At 32.8% G+C, this 21,710-nt stretch overlaps 2 protein-coding genes across 2 annotated transcripts in view; one reads left to right on the top strand and one right to left on the bottom strand.

Moving 5' to 3' along the window:
* The first annotated feature begins 2,302 nt into the window (after positions 1-2,302).
* On the top strand, positions 2,303-5,916 carry LOC125860921 (protein DELETION OF SUV3 SUPPRESSOR 1(I)-like). The gene is made up of 3 exons (XM_049540970.1): positions 2,303-2,449; positions 2,625-2,727; positions 5,569-5,916. Exons 2-3 carry the CDS (start codon positions 2,634-2,636, stop codon positions 5,697-5,699), a joined length of 225 nt encoding a protein of 74 aa, XP_049396927.1. The 5' UTR covers positions 2,303-2,449; positions 2,625-2,633; the 3' UTR covers positions 5,700-5,916.
* A 134-nt stretch (positions 5,917-6,050) lies between these two features.
* Positions 6,051-21,710, bottom strand: part of LOC125860898 (UDP-glycosyltransferase 90A1-like) — a 21,295-nt gene continuing 5,635 nt past the window's right edge. Inside the window, exon 2 of the mRNA XM_049540944.1 lies at positions 6,051-7,783. Within this exon, the coding sequence (XP_049396901.1) occupies positions 6,467-7,783 (1,317 nt within the window). The 3' untranslated portion in view covers positions 6,051-6,466. The remainder of the gene's footprint in view (positions 7,784-21,710) is intronic.

Raw genomic sequence — 21,710 nt, 5'->3', positions numbered from 1 at the left:
TGATAAAGAAATGAGTATTGACATATGACCACAAACGCAAAATATCCATAAATAGTATTTACGTCAACGTTTTAATTAGATGGAAACTATAGCCATATATTTTGCTTACTTTTGAATCCAACTATAATGTGCCCAGTAGTGACTAGTGACCACTTACTGGCTCCATTGAATCAAATAATTCAAACTTCATTATAAGGATCATACATCAAGACAGTCTGATTTTCTTCCTAATTGATTTTGTATGTTATGTTTTACTTTTCTATAGCATTATTTTACATGTAACAACAATGATATTCCTCAAAGCAATATACTCTTAGTAAAATTACCTCACCAATCTCCATAACAATCATACTCAAATATTGCATAATAATAACTTGTAAGAAATATATATATATATATATATATATATATATATATATATATATTGGTGTCCAGCAATTATAGTCATAACTTCACGAGGAAAAACTATTAATGTTTTTGTGTAGTTTTTACATTCATATTCTTATTAATTTTGCATAACGTTTATTTATAACAAGAGATTTAATTCTATTATTCTCTACCATTTTTAAAAAAATTACAAAAATTCCTCTTTCCACAATTTCTGTCAATTTTCGAATACATCACTGTAAACTATCATTCTAAGATTTTCCCCCCCTTTTTTCACGCCTAAAATTACTCCATGGTATCACCAATTATCTCCATCACTCTATTTTTGAATTTCAAATCTTTTATCTTTCCGATTTACGATTGCAAGTAATTGTAGAGTAGTTCTTCTTCATCCATTTTTTTCTTTCCACTTCATAGGTATCGATTTTCTTAAATATTTTTGTAGTTTTTTTTAAATTTACGGATTTAGTTGAAGAAGGATGCATCTTCAACTTCAAAATTGATTGTGAAAAAAACTCCCAAAAAAAAGGGGGAAAAGGTTGAGTTGTTGGTGACTCCGGTAAGAGCTTTGGGTCGAGATCCACGGATGACGTCATTGTTGAAAGTGAAAAAAAGCCACGAAATTTGATACAGAGCAAAAGAAAAAGTGTAAAAGGATTTATTCATCATATTTTTTGCTTTCAACAAATCAGATTGTTAACTTTTTTCCGATTTTTTTTGTTGTCATATTTTTTTATACATATGAGTTTAATTTTTTTAATGTATCTATTTATTTTTGTTTCTTATATTAATGTATAATGCATGTGTTTCAACATTATGATACATTATAATTTTATCAAGAGTTGTTGGTAGCTCTGGGAACTTTGGGTTGAGATCCATGGGTGACGCCATTGTTGAAAGTGAAAAAAAACTACAAGAATTGATACAGAGAAAAGAAGAAAGTGTGGAAGGATTTCGTAATCATATTTTTTTGTTGCTTTAAGCATATCAAATTGTTGATATTTTTTTTGTTGCTTTCAACAGATCTTTCAATGGATCTAGTTGATTTTGATTCTTAAATTAATGTATAATTCGTTCGTTTCACCTTTATGATAAATTATAATTTCATCATGTACAATATATTATTTTCAAATATTAGTTTTGATACATAGGCCTAATTTATTGAAACACAAATTAGTATGTACCATGTTCATAGTTATGTATTGGATACACTATTATTATAATTTTCGTTATATTTTACTACTGATACATACACCAGCATTATTCAACTAGTAGAATGCTATGTATCTGTAGACGCTATCAAATATTACTGTTGATACATACACTAATGTTTTATAACAAAATCAGTTTGTATCATATTCATAGTTATGTATATGATTGTTATGCGTATAACATAGTTGTGTATAAGATGTTGTGATGGATCAGATGTTGTTAAGTATCTGCAACACTATTTCATATTCATAGTTTTTTTTGTACTTGATACATAACTATATAAAATTGTCGATTTTTTTTAATCTATTACAATTTGGGAGAGATTTGAGAGAGAGAAAAATTAAAAAATTGAATTGTTTGGAGCTGTTATTTGGGAAAGATGGACATCAATTTGATTTGCATGATTTTGAGAAACTAACATTTAATTTTATATTTGATTTCCTTTTTAATCTCAACAAACTAGTTGTATAATATATCAAATGTGATGTATCCAAAAGAATGAGATGTATCTGAATGACAATAATTTTAAAAAAAAATTGTAAATTAAAAAAAAATAGGGATATGATGTAATTTGTTGCTTACACTATGGCATTCCTAAAAAAATTACATATAACAATCACAAAACAAAAGTTTGCTCCGAAAGGGGGTCAAAATGCATATAAGCAAAAATACGAGGGCATAAGTGAAAAACATCACATATCGTTACGACGCCGTTTGATCGTTGCCTCCAGTCCCAAGAAAAACCTCGCAGTTGCTTCTATAAAGTTTGCTTTCACTGCAGAAAAATCTAGATTCCAATCAAAACCGAGCAATAAGCAAAGCGTTTTCCCTCAAATCTACCGATATCTCTGTAAGGTTGATCTTCTTTATCCCTTCAGTTTTCAGGTAGAAGTTGTGTATGCACTCCCCTTCTTCATTGAACGAAGCTAGGGTTTTACCATCCTTATTTTGGTCTTCTGTCGTCAATTATGCTTTCTCCAAGTTATTTGTTTGTTTATAGTTTATTGTATTTCTTCGTTTTGTAGGGAGTAGCAATGGCGACTGAACAACCAAAGCCAGCCGCTAAAGACGTGAAGATGGATCTATTCGAAGACGATGACGAATTTGAGGAGTTTGCAATTGATCAAGGTGAGTAAGCATTTTTCTTCTTTCTTGTTAAGAGTGAAAAATTGAATAAAATCAAAATGAAGTACCAGTTCCTATGTTTACATTCTAGAGAGGCATCAATTGTATTATATAAGTTAGAATTTCTGGTATTATGTGATGTTACCTGCACTTTGAATCAGGAAGGAGTTTAATTGTAGATAAGGTAGAATATTCCTTGCTCTCTGCTTCCAATAAGGCAATATTGTTGCTGTTGCTTTTGAGTTCCATGTGGTTTATTTTCTATTGTGATATCTCAAAATGTCTAGTGTAACTTTTGTTGATAAGAGATGATATTTATGTTTAAAGATTAAACCATATCCAGTCAAGCCAAATTTATTCGAACTTTGTTATGTAGTGCATTTATTCTCTTCTAGAAATATGGATAAGAAATGCAAGTCAAACGAAATCCCAGTGTCTCCAGCCCTATTGAATTTGTTCACACATACCTAGTATAATTCCACAAGTGGGTTTAATTGTCTGGGGTAGGTTGTACGCATACCTTACCCCTACCTTTGTGGGTTAGAGATTTCCGCTAGATCCTCAACTCAAAAGAAATGTTTTCGAAGCAGAATTGGAAGAATAATATGACAACAAAATAACAAGATACAAAGCAAATGGGCAACACGTAGTAATACACACCAAAGAATAAGAGACTGCATGACTATTGACTACTAAATGACCCCTACCTCTCGCACATAGAGTGCGACAACACTCGGCTACTTACTAGCCTTTTACCCTAAATCTCGAGTTCCAAACCTTCCTAGTGAATTAGGTCATGTTTATTGGGAATTGAACACTTGCATTTCACTTTTGAACAGGAAGGAGAGAGGAGGAGTGCAAGTATTTTCTTAGGTTGGTCCAGTTGATTTTACTCAGTTGATGAATAGCACATTGATCAAGGCAGTCTGTTCTTAGATTAGCTGTCATATAGGCTTCACTACTACAATAATAACAACTATGCCTCAGTCCCGAACAAGTGTCATACAAATTTTCATATATAAAAAGTTGCTTGTGGTTCATTTAACGATGTAGACACAAGACATAATCCTCAAACAATGAAACTTTACTCAATTTTTGTTTATTGTATCTATGTGCGAACCTCCACTAATTGTTTATTCACCCTACTAGAAAGTGAGAAAGCACATGATATTCATTTGTTCTTACCAATAGATAACTTTTATTGCCCCACCATAAATATTTATCGATGACCGAGAAATCCGTCTAGAGCCAAGCTATAGGACCAACTGCAGCCTCCGAAGCTTGGGGATAATGAGTCCGCCCCTATACCCTTCTTCACTCAAGTACCAGATTTGTCTTCTTGAGGAATATCTGCAAATCTTATATTATATGGTGACCCATCATATTCTATACAAACTGTAGTTATTCCTCAAGAAAACACACTCCCCATTATTTTCCCAGACTCCGTTACATGGAGTCATGGACATTGGTGTAGAGAGGTGTGTCTAAAGGTTAGATTCTTTTTTACCTAATCTTAGGATTCAGGAATATGGATCAATGTTGGAGTGCATGTGCTGAGGTATGACTAATAATATACATATACATTGCAGTTTTAAATTGAGATGAATTTGAATTACACAAGTATAAATAAGTTCTTTTGAAGTACTAAATTTTTATTTCATTTGTATCTCTCATACAATGTTTAAGCTTTTCAGATGTACCTATATGTGTGCGCGCATGTCTGTTCATATATTGCAAGTAAAAATATGCAACTATTTATAAATCCAAAAATCCAGCCACCAGTGTCTCAGCCATAGCTGTTGTCAACACATGCCAGGTGAGTTGACAAATTGTGGTGCTCATCCCACACCCACACTCAAATCTTGTTGGATTAACACATGATCTTAGCAGCTTGCCACCTAAGTAATGTTTGGAGGAGCTGACTTTTAAGGCTTAACGTTGAAGGGGGTTTCCAGATACTGATGGATTTGGGGCCTTCTTGATGATTTATGAGATTAATTTCATCTTTAATGTGCTCGTCTTTTTGTTGTCCTATTAAAATGCTATGGAAGGGTCTCTTCCTCCAGCTATCTGAGGATCACTAGCTTGCAAGTGTTCTTTTTTTAATGGAGGAATTTTTATTTTAAAGAGAACAAAACTATGGATGTGTTGTTGTATATTGGCTAAGACTCCTTTGGTTGGACAATGTATTGACAAATGCTTGCGTTTGCTATGAGAAAAAAACTAATGAGGTAATGGAGCTGGAAGGGAAAAGATGTTGTCATTAGGGATCAAGTAATTTTGGTCTGTTTTCCTCAAAGATTGTACTCGAAAACTTTTGTAACATTCTCCTTAACGACATATCTCTGAGGAAGCTTGACAATTAATACAATTTCTGATCTGGTCCTTTTTCTTTTTCTTTTCTGTCGTTAATTTTCCTCTCAAAGTTTAGCATGGTATGTCATTTTCCAGTGGGTATAATTGAGAGTCAAGTAGCTCATTAACAGTCTTTAACTATGTTACCCAGATCCTGCCATATTGAGTAAACAGTTAGATGACTTGTAAAATTGACGGTAACATCTTTTAGATATTGGTAGCATTTTGTGGTCACACTTGAGTCCTGATAACGTTGGTGTTTAAACTTTTGTATGGGCGTCTCAATTCTGGAATAGAGTTTTACCTTCTTTTTTGTATCCTTTTGTTTTATTCCTTTGAAAGACAATGTGTCCTATGTTCTCCTTTTCCGTTTGATGTATTTGTTGGAAAATCTATTATCCTGGTAGGACTCTAGGACAACTTTGCTGTTATTTGTCTGCTGAATCTTTGAGTAACATCTGGTCATGATTTTCATATAATATAATTCAGAGTGGGAGGACAAAGAGAAAGGCAAAGAAGTAACCCAACAATGGGAAGATGATTGGGATGATGATGATGTGAACGATGACTTCTCTCTGCAGCTCAGAAAGGAATTGGAAATCAACACTGAGAAGAAATGAGCTACATTTGCACATGAATTCGTATTCTTCTCAACGTTGGACCATGTTATTTCTATTCTGGGTTTAGATGTTTCCCTATGTTTGTACTCGTTATCTCACTGATAAAAACTTAGTTTTCACCCTTTTTGTTGACATATGAGACTTGTGGCACACAAACTTGAATTTAGTTCCCTGTGTTCTTAGTTTGAGCTGAAAAAGTTGAGTGGTGTTTCTTCTACCTTTCAAGTTTGATGGGTTTTCCAGTATCGGAGAATGTATTTATTCTATATACTTGTTGGGGGATTAGGTTTGGAGAGGCTTGAAAGCCAACATTTTACACTGAGCAGTGGTTGAGCCAACAACTTCCACCTTTGCCCATAGTTGGAGGAACGACTTCCATACATATTGTTTGTGATGTGCAATGCTGTATTAAAGATATAGCAAAAAAATTACTGGCTAGTGTAGATGTAGCCAAAAACTTATTTAGTGGCAAATAATAACTGGCCAGTGTAGCCAGCGTCGTTGGATCCCCTATGAGATATTTTCATTTCTTATAAGAGATTGATCAAAGCAAACAGGGAAAGAACATGAAGCTCTTGGAAAACGTACCCAAATAAGTAGGGGGTGGAGCTATAGTATTAGTTATAGGTTTAAACTAACTCAATAATTTTAGGATGAATCATTACTTTTGTATTATGAAATTTACTAAATGCATGCAAATATTAAAATTAACTCCAGAATTTATAAAATTTAAATTCTCACTATCACTACGCTAATAAGTTGAGAATTTAAAGTTTTCTGGCACAGGCGTCATCAATAAGGAGGTCTAATGTGGACCAGGATGAGCCACCTTCTTTCATAGCTTCCTCTGCATTTTCTCCCAACTCCTTCACTTTCTTCCTCACCATTTCTCCCCTTTCACCTTCCATTAACTCTCTCACCATTTTCTCAACTTCTTCAGCTTCCACAAATCCCCTCACTGATCCATTTCTCGGCATGATCCTCAATCCCACCCCGATTTCCTCCGTCACCATTCTTGCATTTACATGCTGTTCAGCCATAAATGGTAGTGCCAAAATAGGCACTTTAGCACATATACTTTCCAAAATAGAGTTCCATCCACAATGACTCAAAAACCCTTTGATGCTTTTGTGATTCAACACTTGATTCTGATCTACCCATTCTTTCACTATTAATGCTCTGTTTTTTACTTTCTCCTCTAAGCCTGCCAAATGCTCGACAACATTTTGTCTTATCACCCATAAGAAACATGTGTTGGATAATTCAAGTCCCTTTGCAATTTCTTGTATTTGCTCAGCAGAAATGTCAGCCTGAGTACCAAATGCTACGTACAGAACAGGCTGTTTTTCTGTCAATTTATTGTTTAGCCATGTTTCCTGTTTGTTGTTGTCGGTTTGAGAGAATGCTGCTTTAATTGGCCGCTTGGTTAGGCAAAGAGGCCCAACACACCATGATTTTGGTCCGAGGTGTTGGTTGAAATAGTCTGCAAATCTTGGTTCCAGTTCGTAAAAGCTGTTGGTGATCATCCCACGACTCTTTGCAATGGAAATACCTAGCTCTATCCAAAAGTCGACGGCTGGACCTTTTGGCTCAAGGTCTCCAAACGGAGGTGGAAAATCATTTCTTGTGAACTTCAACCATGGGAAACCTGAAAACGTAAAAGACTCGTCTGCTGAAATAGTTTCAGCACGTTCTATCCCAAGAAGTTGACCTATAGTCGTGGCGAAAACACTCATACCAGAGAAGAAGTACGTCGGGACACCAATTTTTTTGGCTGACTCTTGAGTCCATCCAAGAAATGCGTCAGATATCACACATGTAGGTGAATGCTGCAAAGCTGATAGAGCCTGCTCGAAGAGCGGCTGCATCAGCTTTGTAGCTATAGCAAATGGATAGAAATAGGACATGGAAGGAAGCTTTTCAGTATTTTCAACATTAGGAGGGATGTCATGTACGTCTTTAGGAAAAGGGAGTTCGATAACGGAAATGGATGCGTCTTGTAGAAAATTGCGGATGGAGGGGGCGTTAACGGGGGTGGTGAAGATGGTGACGGTGATGAAACGGTGGCGTAAAAGGGTGGCGAGGTGGAGGAGAGGGATGGTGTGACCATGAGCCATGAAAGGAAATATCACGAAGTGTGGTGATGTAATTGTGTCCATTTTTTTTTTCGCTGCGAATGAAAAATGGATTTGATTGATAACTAAGCTATGGGAGTTGAGTGGTGTTAAATATAATATACCCTCTGTTCAATTTTACTTACCCACTTCTTTAAAACTAAAGATTTTTTATTTTGATTATCTCTTTTATCATATAAAAAAAAGATAAAGTAATATTTTTTGCATGTTTACTCTTTAATATTAATTACTTATTTTTTAAATTATATCCAAAATTTAATATTAAATCTCAATTAATAGAGGAAATTTCAAAAATAGTCACTACAATAAATTCAATTAAGCTCCTTAGTTATAGTTTGCATATTTGCGGACCGTACCTACCTCATTTATATAATTTGCATGTATTTGTATAATTGAATTATTTTCATATGTATTTGTATAAATAACGAATTTATACTAACACAATTTTTTAGAACTTTTAAACTCCTCCTTTGGAACAATTTAAGTAAATATTGGAAATCTTTAACTAAATCAACTTTACGCGTTGCACACGTACATATATAATAATTATTGACGACAATTATTTATTATTGATTTCGTCCATTTCTGATGGCGGGCTTTGTTGGAAAATTTTATTATGGTAGAGGTCCAACCAATCAAAGTTGGAAGAGGCTCTACACATGTGAATTGTGGGCTCAAACTATTAGTTAAGGCTGAAAAATGAAATCAAAAGTAAAGAGAATGTAAAGTTTGATTGGAAATTGAAAGACAATTGTGGGGTTACTATGCTGACAATTTTGTTTTGACTGCCCATATCTTTTCTATCAGTTATATATAAATATCTCAATAAATATACTATTCTGGACAAGAATAGTTACAACACTCTAAAACCCAATCACTAATTTTTCTAACTTGTTACCTGTTGCTGTTACTGTTTTCTTTGACACATACTGTTATATTTTCATTTTTATAATTTTATTTGTGTTTAAACTTGAATCTTATAAAATATATAATATATTTATCTTCACAGTGTATGGGTAAAGTCGCATAAAGGGGCAAGGCTAGCAAGGTAGGCCTTGAAAATATATTTTCATCTCACTCATATAGTCATATTATTTGTCTACTTTCTTTTTATACACATCTTTACTAAAGAAATTGTATATAAGTAGAAAAAAATTACTAATTGCCTTGTAACTCTTCTTAATACACTCTATTTTAATTATCTAAAATAAATAATAATTCCGGAAAAATATTTTTAATAATATGAGACGGAGGGACCACAAGTTTGTATAGAACCTTTTCTCAATTAATAAATGCTAACATAATGTACATTCTCACTAGTCACTACGATAAATAATTTAACTAATGAAATAATTTATATTTTGTGTAAATGAAATGCAACATGATAAAGTTAAACCAACAATCATTTAATGAGATTTTTGAGTTTTCAAAACAAACGATATCACTTTCTTTTTTTCCGCTCTTTTTTCATATTGTCCTCCATTTCTTCACGCCATTGCTTTAGTAGCATTAATGGGTTTATTTAATAGGTGATTAGAATTATGCATGTCTTCAATTTAGTATTTGACGTTAATAGTAAATTAGTTTGAAGACAATAAAAAATACACAAATCTTATCTTATCTTGTAATATAGAACTATTTTTAAAAGTAACGCGAGTTTAAAGAAAATAGAGTGTAAACAATTTTCAATATAAGAATAATATTTTTAATAGATATTCAATTCAACACGTTAAATAAATGTGGATATAAAATAGAAAATAAAAATATTGATCAACTAATAATATGACTTTTTATTCCTTTGCACTTTTTCACTTTCAATATAATATTTTAATTTATTTAATTGAAGTTGACATGTACCCCATAATTATCTTGCAATTCCCACTCAAACTTTACATTCTCTCTCCTTTTGATTTCATTTTTCAATCTTAACTAATAGTTTGGACCCCACAATCCACATGTCAAAAAATGGGTGAAGCCTCTTTCCACTTTGATTGATTGAACCTCTACCATAGTAAAATTTTTCTACTTTGTTGGCTATATTGATCAAGTTCAAAAATTTCTAATACCAAAGGAAAAACCAAAGACTCATGCACTTTCCTGCCGTTATGGGCCCATTTTACAAGGACATTTTTGACCTTCCTCTTTATTTGTTACTTTAGGGGTCATTTGGTGTGAAGAATAATATTAAATAGTCATGAGATTAAATTGTAGTATCATTTAATTTGTTGTTTGGTTGGCAAGTCCAGAATAATTTATTCTGAGATTAATAATTAGTACCGGGATAAGTTATCCTTCCCCTTGGATGGTATAGTAATTCCGGGATAACTTATCTGGGATAAAATAAGTAAATGACAAAAATGTCTCTTTCAACCCGTTTTATACATCACTTTTTACATTTATGAAGGACATTTTTGTAAAAAAAATAAATTGTTCTTAAAATTTATTATTTTGAATACAACAAACCAAACACTCAATAAAAATAATCTCATCATAATTTATCCCATCATAACTTGAAATCAAACCAAATAATACTCAACTTCTACCTCCCACTTACTTTGGATTTCATTTAGGGCCTATTTGAAAGGACATCCTGGTAATTGGATTTGGTGTAATTACATTGTCTGTCCTGTTTGATTGGATAGATAATTACTTGGTCAGCATGTAATTGGTGTAATTGACAGGGGATAATTACACTCTCCAATTCACAGCTAGAGACTGTGAATTGCTGGTAATTACATGGTGTACGTAATTACCAGCTGATTACTTTTTAATTTCTTTTTTTTTATTTCTCTTTTTTATTTTTTTGTTTTAATTTTTTTACTTCTATTATTTTGAGTTCTTTTTTTTATTCTAAAAGTTTTTTTTTAATTATTATATTTTATTTTCTTCTCGTTCTCAATCTTACTTCATGTGATTCTATGCATTTTTTTTCGTATTATCTATTTCTTTATGTCATGCTTATTTTCTCATTAGCATAATTCTATTAGTATTATCATTTTTAAATTAAAATAGAATTTATTGTTAAGTAAGGTTATAGAGTTACGTTTTCTTTTTTTAAAAAAATAAATAAATCATATTTATGTATACTATGTTGAAATTTGCGATAAGAGTATTATGTTAAATTTTTTTGTTTGAATTTATAACTTATGTTATATTTTCAGTTTCATTTTTTATAGTAATATTGAATTCACATTGCAAGTCATTTTTTAATTAGACCTGACAGATTATCTTTTTGTCAAACATTTTAATAATTTATGATATTTTATTTATATATTAATCTTTTTGTCAAACATGCATTTCACGATGTTAGTAGAAACTTCATACTTCTAGTTTTTATGATCAATTCAATTGAAATATATTAATTTGAAAAAATATAAATCAATTATTTTTTCATAATATTAGTTAAGAACATATGTTTATTAATTAATACGTTTTCAAAAAAAAAAAATCTTAAATTTTTAATTTAATATCATTTATATAGTTTCTTATTTGTCTAGTATAAATTTTAAATAATTAATTTTTATTTTTAAAATTTAATATAATATTATGATTGCTATTGTGCATTCAAACAGAACATGTGTAATTACACTGTGACATCCAAACATGACATGTGTAATTACAATGTAATTACACTATGGCAATCAAACAAGCTAAGTCAGTGTAATTACTACACTGTGTAATTATTAGGCTGATAATTATTACCCTAGTAATTACACCAATTCCAATTATCAGGTGACTTTCCAAACAGACCCTTAAAGTCATTCAAAAAGAGTATATTTATTGTTTCAGTTTTAAACTATAGATTAACTTATATGTAACAAAATTATAATTTGCTTGGTTAAATTTTTAAATTGATTTATTTAAAAAGGGAGTTTCCAATAACTAATAATGAAATATCAAAAAACACATAAAAAAAATTGTTGGTTCTTAAAATTTTATTTGTGTTGAGACAAAGGAAGTAATGTATATTTTTTGAAAATTACGTAAAAGTATTATAAATCAAAATAATTAACAATTTTAAATATTTAAAGAACATACAAAATTTAATTGACTCATGGAAAAATTATGCGGTTAAGCAAATTTATACTACTTAATTACTCATCATACCTATAGTTTGCTATAATTACAACCTGAGACTAACATTAACAATTAATTACGTGGACTGATTTAAAGTTTGTTTAATTAGCCACGTTTGTATAATTCGCCACATTTGTATAATTTACAACTAACAATTCTTCGTTTGATTTGTATTTGTATATGACAGTGATTTCCTTTGTTTTTTCAGTTTTGTCACTATATACATTCAATCTTTTTGTGTATAACTTTTTAAAATTTGTATAAACATGTAGTTTTTGGATTTTGTATAATATATTTTGTATAATTGTTTAAAGTTCATATGTTTATGTTTTTATCAATTTGTTATTTCAAGTTTTATCATATTTGTATAATTCCAGACTTTATATCACTCAATTTTACAAAAACACGTGAATTATACAAACGAGATGTGAATAATACAAACCTCTCGCTCGCTTCTCTCCTCCTTCTCCCAATCTCGCTCTCCTCTCTCTTCCCTCTCCCAATCTCGCTTGCCAGATATACAACTACATATGTATAATATACAATTATCATACCGATATACATATACAATTCACCTCTCTCCCACTCTGAGCCCTCTCTCACTCGTCTCTCTCCTTCCTCTCCCAATTTCGCTGGCCACTCTCCTCCCTATAGCATGTAGCTACGAATCGTAATTAGCAAACTATAGGTATGGAGCGTAATTATGCTATTTTTGAGTGACTATATGCGAAAGTTCCCCAAATTTTATTAGTGTTACATAAATTGAGAGAGAGAGAGGTGGTAACATATACTTATTATATGAACTTCGAAAAAGTTATTAATAATCACAATAATTAACAATTTAAAATATTTAAAAGACATACAAAACATTGGATTGACTCTCGAAATTTCATGAGTGACGCATAAATTAGGAAAAAAAAAGTAACATACATTATTTGAAAATTACGTAAAAAGTAATATAAATCACAAAAATTAACTATTTAAAAAATTAAAAGACATACAAAAAACAAGGGTGACTCACGAAATTCTATTAGTGCCACATAAATTTGGACAGAGGAAGAACACATAATATTATTTAAAAAATACGTAGAATATATTATAAATCACAATAATTAACAACTTAAAATATCTAAAAAAATCATACAAAATTTTGATCAACTTTCCATTCTATCAATTTCACATAAATTAAGATTAAAATTTTCAAAACATCAATATTTTAGCATCTAATAGGACCCCTTGTCAACACTTTCAATATTTATTTAAAATGTCAATATTTTGGTTTGTTATAATGCTGACTATATTTATTTAATTTGAAAGAATACAAACTTTTAATAACAGAATGGAGAGAATCATGTGAGAAAATATTTCAAAAAAGGTAAAAATATTTCCCTTAGTTTTGGATCCTTACTTGTTTGAACTTTTTTAAATATAATTTTATCTGAAATGTATTCGGATGAACTTCTTTAGATATGATTTTGTGTATTCGGATGAACTTCTTTAGATATGATTTTGTGTATTTGGATGAACTTCTTTAGATATGATTTTGTGTATTCGGATGAACTTCTTTAGATATGATTTTGTGTATTCGGATGAACTTCTTTAAATATGATTTTGTGTATTCAGAATTTCGGATGAAACTCTTTTTACAAATTGAGCACAATAAATACTCATTTCAATTGAAAATTTAGACCATACAATTCAAAACCTGAGTGTATACCATTAGGACAATACAAATTCAAATCTAAATACAAACTAGTTGGTATACAAAGTGATATTGAAAATACAATATGAGCCAAATAAAATACAAAATCTATTTTTACTAATGCAATTAGTATGAATACTTATCTGATGAATACGTAAATAAATTGTATTTTGGTTATTCAGAATTGATAATGAATACTAAATCAAATCTAAATACAAACTATCTAGTATACAAAGTGATATTGAAAATACAAAATTAGCAAAATATAATACAAAATTTGTTTTACTGATGCAATTAGAATGAATACATATATATAACATAAATAAACTGTATTTTGGTTATTTAGAATTGAGAATGAATACAAAATCAAGTATAAATACAGAACTTGATGGTAATGTCATTAGGACGAATACAAAATTAGATCTAACTACAAACTATTTGGTATACAAAGTGATATTGTAAATACAAAATAAGCAAAATAAAATAAAAAATTTGTTTTACACATGCAATTAGGATGAATATCTAAATAATGAATACGTAAATAAACCGTATTTTGGTTATTTAGAATTGAGAATGATGTTAAGAACTTCGATCTGACAATTGATTCATCAAGTTCCATGGATTCAACAAGAGTCTTTTCGGAACCATCCATAGAGCGGCGACGGAGATCTAGAACCCAATAGGAAAACCGCCCAATAAGCAGAAAAGTTGTGGAGCAGGTCTGACTCATGATCAGACGTAGGAGAGAACAATTAAATATTATACCCCAATTTTCACAAAGAATTGCCAGATGTTGAAATCGTATAAGTCGAAGAAATTTCTTAAACAAGTATAGGAAATAACAATGGTGGAAACAATAGAGAGAGTACAGAGAGTGGAGAGATTTGGGTAAAAACCTATAGAGAGAGAATATTAAAATGTGGGGTCTTTTTTTTTACTTTTTAATTGGTAGTAGAGTCAAACTAGGTAACTGATTTGAGAAATAAAATGATAGTAAATTAATTGATAGTAGAGTAAAACTAGGTAACTGATTTGAGAAATAAAAAGAAAGTAAATTAATTATATTAGGATAAATTATATTTGTTAAAATAATGACATTTTTAATAATTATTTTATAATGTAGATGTTTTAGCTAATTATGTTAGGATTTTGACTACTTTACTAATTTTCCCAAAAAAAGAGAGAGCAACTTTCACATATAGCAAACACAAAATTCATATTTGTATGCTATAACTATAGTTTGCATAATTGCGCTCTATAGCAAACTTTATGTTTGCTATGACTATTAATATGTATATTTCGCTATACATATATACAAAAGAAACAATTGTATAATCTGTTTCGGTATACATATACAAAAGAATCAATTGTATAATCTGTGTTTGTATAAAGCGAGAAAAGAGAGAAAGACAAAAGAAAACTGGGCAGGGGAAGATCTGTATTTGTATAATCATAAGTGTATAGGACGAAAATATATGTATTTGTATTTGTATTTGTATATAAAATTTTCTCTCGCTTTATACAAACACAAGCGCAATGTATACATTTGTGTTTGTATAAAGTGAGAGTGGTGAGCGAGATCTGGGAGAGGGGAACGAAAATATATGTGTATATACAATTTTCTCTCGCTTTATACAAACACAAACACATTTTATATATTTGTGTTTGTATAAAAGCGAGAGAGGCGAGGGAGAGACTGTCGAGAGTGGCGAGCGAGATTCACCAGGGAGAGAGGCGAAATAACAACTGTTTGCTACGGGGTACAATTAAATCAAACTGTGATTATGTCATTTAATTTGAATTAATAATTTGCTATTATATGCAATTTTCTAAAAAAAAAAACACATTGAACCCGTGCTAGCCCAAACTCGAATATTTAGTTTTCAAATAAGTCGGCTGATATAACTTAAATTTAGCAATCTAAAATATGTTTCTTAGGAAAAGGAAAAAACAAGTTGAGAAAAAAAAACAAAGTTAACAACATAAGATTTTGACTTTCATGTAGGATGTCATGTAAGATTTAATTGAATTTCATGGGTAAAAAAAAGCCTATATCATAAACTCCTTATTAGATATTCAAATTAAAGCAAACGGTTATACATTATTGAGCACAACAATATGCACAAAGGCTTTAAACATCAACAGTGAAGAACATGTAGCTCTTAAATAACCTAAGATAGATTATCCATTACTAACAAGCAGGACGGAACTACATTTGGTACGAATTTAGACAAACTTAACCTATTTGTATTAGAAAATTTATTATAGATTTGTAAATTCAGTAACTACAATGAACTATGATTTTGGTGGCAAATTAATAGTAATCCATCAACTTCAAATTCTGGCCCATTCGAATTTCAAAGTTTTCGGGCGTAGGCATCATCAATAAGGAGGCCTAATGTGGACTAAGATGAGCCACCTTCTTTCGTAGCTTCCTCTGCATTTTCTCCCAATTCCTTCACTTTCTTCCTCACCATTTCTCCCTTTTCACCTTCCATTAACTCTCTCACCATTTTCTCAACTTCTTCAACTTCCACAAAACCCCTCACTGATCCATTTCTCGGAATGATCCTCAGCCCCACCCCAATTTCCTCCGTCACCATTCTTGCATTTACGTGCTGCTCAGCCATAAAGGGGTAGTGCCAAAATAGGCACTTTAGCACATACACTTTCTTAAATAGAGTTCCATCCACAATGACTCAAAAACCCTTTGATGATTTTGTGATTCAACACTTGATTCTGATCAACCCATTCTTTAACTATCAATGCTCTGTTTTCAAACCCCTGTAAATTCTCCAGAACATTTTGTCTTATCACCCATATGAAACATGTGTTGGATAATATTGAAACAAACAGAGCTGGAGAAGATCATTCCTCCATTGATGAACATGGAAAACTGAGATTCGAGATGAGAGAAAGAGGAGCAAACTGTGTGAATTGGGAAAATGAAAAACTGAATTACTTCATGTTGATTACACGATATATATACAACAATGTAAGAAAGATCTAGAAGCTTAGCTAACTAACTAGTTGATGCACAATACCCAAGGCCTAACTAACTAACTAACAGAAAGACTAACTAACTAATCACATAACTAATCTGCCAGCTAGTCTAATTACAATTAGATAATAATAATATTTATCTCAACACCCCCCTCAAGTTGGAGGTGGGAAGCTCACAAACAACTTGTGCAAAATATGGGAATGTTTGATATTTGGCAAGGCCTTAGTCAGGACATCTGCCAGCTGATCTTCAATTGGAATGTGATGAAGTGCAATGAGACCTCCTTGCAGTTTATCTCTAACAAAGTGGCAATCAACTTCTATGTGCTTTGTTCTCTCATGGAACACAGGGTTCCTGACTATGTGGATGGCTGCCTGACTATCACAAAACACAGATATGGGCAAGGTACATGTCATGTTCAGCTCTGTCAACAACCTTTCCAGCCATACTATTTCTCCTACCACCTTTCTAATTGCTCTGTATTTTGCCTCTGCTGAGGACAAAGATATGGTTGTTTGCTTCTTGGACTTCCAGCTAATAGGACTATCTCCCATCAACACTACATAACCACTTACTGACTTTCTTGTATCAGGGCATGCAGCCCAATCTGAATCACAATATGCAGTTATTGAGCAGTCTGTGTTGTTGGACAAATATATACCCAAACAAGGATCATTTTTTAGGTATCTTAGAACATGGTATGCAGCCTTGAGGTGTGGTTCTCTGGGATTCTGAAGGAATTGACTAAGATGTTGGACACTGAATGCTATGTCCATTCTTGTGTTAGTCAAAAAATTTAGTTTGCCTACTAACTTTCTGTAGTGTGTAGGATCCTTCAACGATAGGCCTTCACTTGCTTTGAGCTTGACTGTAGATTCAAGAGGCGATGTCACTGGTGTGTAGCTCGAACATTCAAATTCTTTCAGCAAATCTAAGGTGAATTTTCTTTGAGAAATTAAGACTCCACAATCCTTATATGATATTTCCAAACCAAGGAAGTATTGAAGTCTTCCTAAGTCTTTGATCTTGAATTTATTATGAAGGTAACCTTTTAGAGAAGTGATTTCTTCAACATCAGTACCTGTCAAGACAATATCATCAACATAAATAGCAACAAAAACCAAAGAACTCCTAATCTTTCTGTAGAATAGAGAGTAATCACTCTCTGAATGAGAATAGCCCCTTGAACACAAGACTTGGGCCAGCTTGTCATACCATTGTCGGCTTGCCTGTTTCAGTCCATACAAGGATTTCTTAAGTCTGCAAACCAACCCTGTGTCATCTATCATGAGGCCTGGAGGTGTGTCCATGTATACTTCTTCATATAAGTCTCCATGAAGGAAAACATTGTTCACATCTAGCTGGTATAAATTCCATCTTTTTTTAACAGCCATGCTGATTTAAATTCTGATTGTAGTCATCTTAACTACTGGAGAGAAAGTTTCATTATAGTCAATGCTAACCTGTTGAGTATAACCTTTCACAACAAGTCTAGCTTTCAGCCTTTCTGCTGTACCATCAGCCTTATGTTTGATCTTGTAAACCCATCTGCATCCAATTGCCTTCTTCCCTATGGGTAGTTTAACAAGATCCCAAGTATTATTAGCATACAATGCTTCAAATTCTGATGTCATTGCTGCTTGCCAAGCAAGATCAAGTGATGCCTCCTCATATGAACATGGTTCAGTGTCATGAAGAAAACCTTTAACTAAATGTTGATTATCTTGATTGAAACTTGTGAAGGATAAATGGGATGAAGGAAAGACAAGATTAGATGATGGGGTTGGTGATTGATGTTATAAGGAAGGTAATGTGTAAGTGTATTCTTTCAAGTAAGTAGGAATGTTGTGTGGTCTACTGGATCTCCTGAGGTTTACAGGTTGGATTGGAGGTTGAGTGATAGTGTCTGATGGGGAACAATTGATTGGAATTTGGTTATGTGTTGGTGGTGAAGCAAGACCAATGAGTGGTCAGTGTCTAATGCTGCCAAAGGTGTATGTGTAGGTGAATACTCAGGTAGATTATTGGTAGTGACAGTAAAGGTAATATCATCATCCAGCAAAGGTACTTTGTTAAAAATGTTATCAGTAGATTTTAACATGTTTGGATCAGTATGCAAGGTTCTTAATACAGTGCTAAAACTAGGATTAGATTCAGACAGAGCAAAAGGAAAAATATTTTCTTGGAATGTCACATCTCTGGAAACATGTATCTTCTTGGTGCACAGGTCTAGAACCTTATACCCTTTTGTGTTGCAAGGATAACCCACAAATATGTGGGGTGTGGATCTTGGATCAAATTTATCTTTATAAGTCTTCAGCGTAGGAAAACACAGGCATCCAAAAGACCTAAGGTGAGAATAGGTGGGAGATAGGTGATGTAGTATTTCAAAAGGTGTCTTGTTGTTCAACACTGAATTGGGAAGTCTATTAATCAAGTAAGTGGCCGTTAAAATACATTCTCCCAAGTATGTAGTGGGAAGTTTGGACTGGTATAAGAGTGCCCTAGCAACTTCTAGGAGATGCTTGTGTTTTCTTTCCACCACACCATTTTGTTGTGGTGTGTAAGGACAAGTTCTTTGATGTATTATTCCTTTGGCTTGGAGATATGTGTTGGTTTCATTGTTGGTAAATTCTGAACCATTGTTTGTTCTTATTGATTTGTCAGTGGTCTTGAACTGGTTTTCTACAAGAGATATAAAATACTTTATTGTTTGAAGGGTGTTGCTTTTGCAGCTGAGAAGGTGAGTCCATGTTGATCTACTAAAGTCATCAACTATGGTTAAGAAGTACTTGTAATTATTGTAATTTGAAACATGATAAGGTCCCCAAAGGTCCGTATGAAGAAGATCAAAAGGATTAGTGCTGGAAACAGTAGATTTTGTTAGAAAAGGGAGTCTAGCTTGTCTAGCCATTGGGCATATAGTACATGTGAAAGGTTGCTTAGGTGAGAAAGCAATGAGAATACTAGAAATACCCTTCATTTTTACAAAAGGGATATGTCCTAGCCTATTGTGCCACAAGTGATCAACACCATTTCCATGAGACATGACAGAAGTATTCAAACTAGGAGCATTAGCAGTATGAACACAACTAGGAAGCACAGTATTATTACTCAAACATGTGGATTTTACAGATGTGGCATTACAAGAGTTTACAGTAGAAGTGACATGTGAAAGATTGCATGGATTACACTTAGAAGAAGAAGTAACACATGAAGTAAGAAAACAAGGTTTAGATGAACTAGATGTAACAGTGGAAACTGATCCAGTAGGAACATTGACAGAACTGGAAGTGTGACATCTTGAACACAAGTAATATAGGCCATTTTGTGCCCTACCAATCTCCAGAGGGCTCTTTAGTGAAGGGCCCTGCATCAAACAAGAAGAGTTATTGAAACTGACCATTCATTTTATGTGGGAAACCAAACAGTGCTTTGAGATTAAGTTGAACTTAAAACTGGGTACAAACAACACAATTATACAAAGTCAGTGAAGGATTCAAACACACATTACCAATTTGTCACCTTCACTTTATAGCCATTTGGAAGGGTAATTAGGAAAGGATATGGTATGGGTCTGAGGTTGTTAATGAGTGACTTGGTGAAGGTCATATGGTGTGTGGCTCCTGAGTCTATGATCCAAGAGTCAACATTAAGTTTCAGGCATTTACATGACAAATTACCAATATTAGAAATTGAAGAATAGCAAGCTAGGATACCTGCAAAGTTAACAGCTCCACCATTTGGATTCTCATGTGCAGGGTTACTGGTATTGTTTCCTGCTTGGATTTGCATATGCTCCAACAAGTTTACCAGTTGATTGAATTGCTGATTAGTTAAAATTTGGCCTGACTGTTCATGCATTTTCCCTTTGCCTTTGCGTGTCTCAGGTGTCTTCTCACAACTATCTCCCAGTAGTTCCTCTGAGAAACCATTAGCAATGACTGCTGTGCCTGCATTCTTGCCCTTTGTGAACTTGAAATTCGGAGGGAAACCATGGAGCTTGTAACACTTGTCTTTGATGTGACCAGTCTTTTTACAATAGTCACAGAACAAATTAGACTTGTTTGGAGGCCTGCTGGTGTTCACAGTGTTCCTATAGGGGGTATAGTTAGTCCTAAAACTGGAACTAGTAGCTCCATTTACATGAAAAGAAGCTGAGTCCAGGTTGAATTTGCTGTGAGGTTTGACTTCCCTCTGTTTTTCTTCCTGGACAAGAATAGAAAATGTTTGAGCCATAGTAGGTAAAGGATTCATCATCAAAATGCTACCCCTCACAATGGTATACACTTCATTTAAACCCATTAGGAACTGAATGAGTCTCCTATCGAGTTTAGCCTTGTGCATTTTCGATTTTCCACCATATATACATAGGCATGAGCATTGTGAATTAGTGTCCAAAGTGTTGAGTTCTTCCCACAGTTTCCTGATCTTGGTGTAATATCCAGTGATATCTAAATTGCCCTGACTGAGATCATTGATTTCTCGTTGAAGTTGATACAGTTTTGCCCCATTGGTTTGATCATACCTATCTTCCAATTCATCCCAAAGTTCTCTGGCATTATCAACGTACTGCAGGCTATCTCTGAGGTCTTTGGACAGAGAATTTAAGATCCAAGAAGTCACCATATCATCACATCTTTCCCATTGTAACAACCCTAAAAATGAACTAGTGAAACTAGAGCCTCACATGTGAGTTTGGAGTTGAGAACTTGATGAAATGATGAGAAATGACCGTGACGTTCGGAAACTAGTCATTTGAACTAGTGAGTTGTGAGGGTCAACTTTAAATGGTCATATCTTTTAGCTCAAAATGAATTAGGTGGACATTTACCTATCCAATTAAAGGTCTTTGAGTCCTCTTTCCAACGCCACCGAGTTTGCCCAATTCCGACCTTGGAGTAAAAAGTTATGCACGAAATATGAAGCACTGTCAGGCTGAAAAAAAAGGGCGAACTAAGACGGGAAAAGGTAGAATTTTTAAGTTAAGACTTTATGGGTCCTTAGTCCTTTTCCAAAATTGACCCTATGCTATTTTATTCTTTTCCTAGCAACTATAAGACCTTTTTATGACTTAATTCCTTTCATTTAAG

The sequence above is a fragment of the Solanum stenotomum genome, chromosome 3 (genome assembly GCF_019186545.1).
Source record: "Solanum stenotomum isolate F172 chromosome 3, ASM1918654v1, whole genome shotgun sequence".
NCBI lineage: Eukaryota > Viridiplantae > Streptophyta > Magnoliopsida > Solanales > Solanaceae > Solanum > Solanum stenotomum.
The sequence above is the reverse complement of the archived record's forward strand: the minus strand, read 5'-3'. Positions and strand labels throughout refer to the sequence as shown.

Excerpts from the sequence above, each read along its gene's own strand:
- LOC125860921 (XM_049540970.1), top strand. The coding sequence starts at position 2,634 with ATGGCGACTGAACAACCAAAGCCAGCCGCTAAAGACGTGAAGATGGAT. Across the intron at positions 2,728-5,568 it reads GGAGTTTGCAATTGATCAAG|AGTGGGAGGACAAAGAGAAA; the intron begins GTGAGTAAGCAT and ends AATATAATTCAG.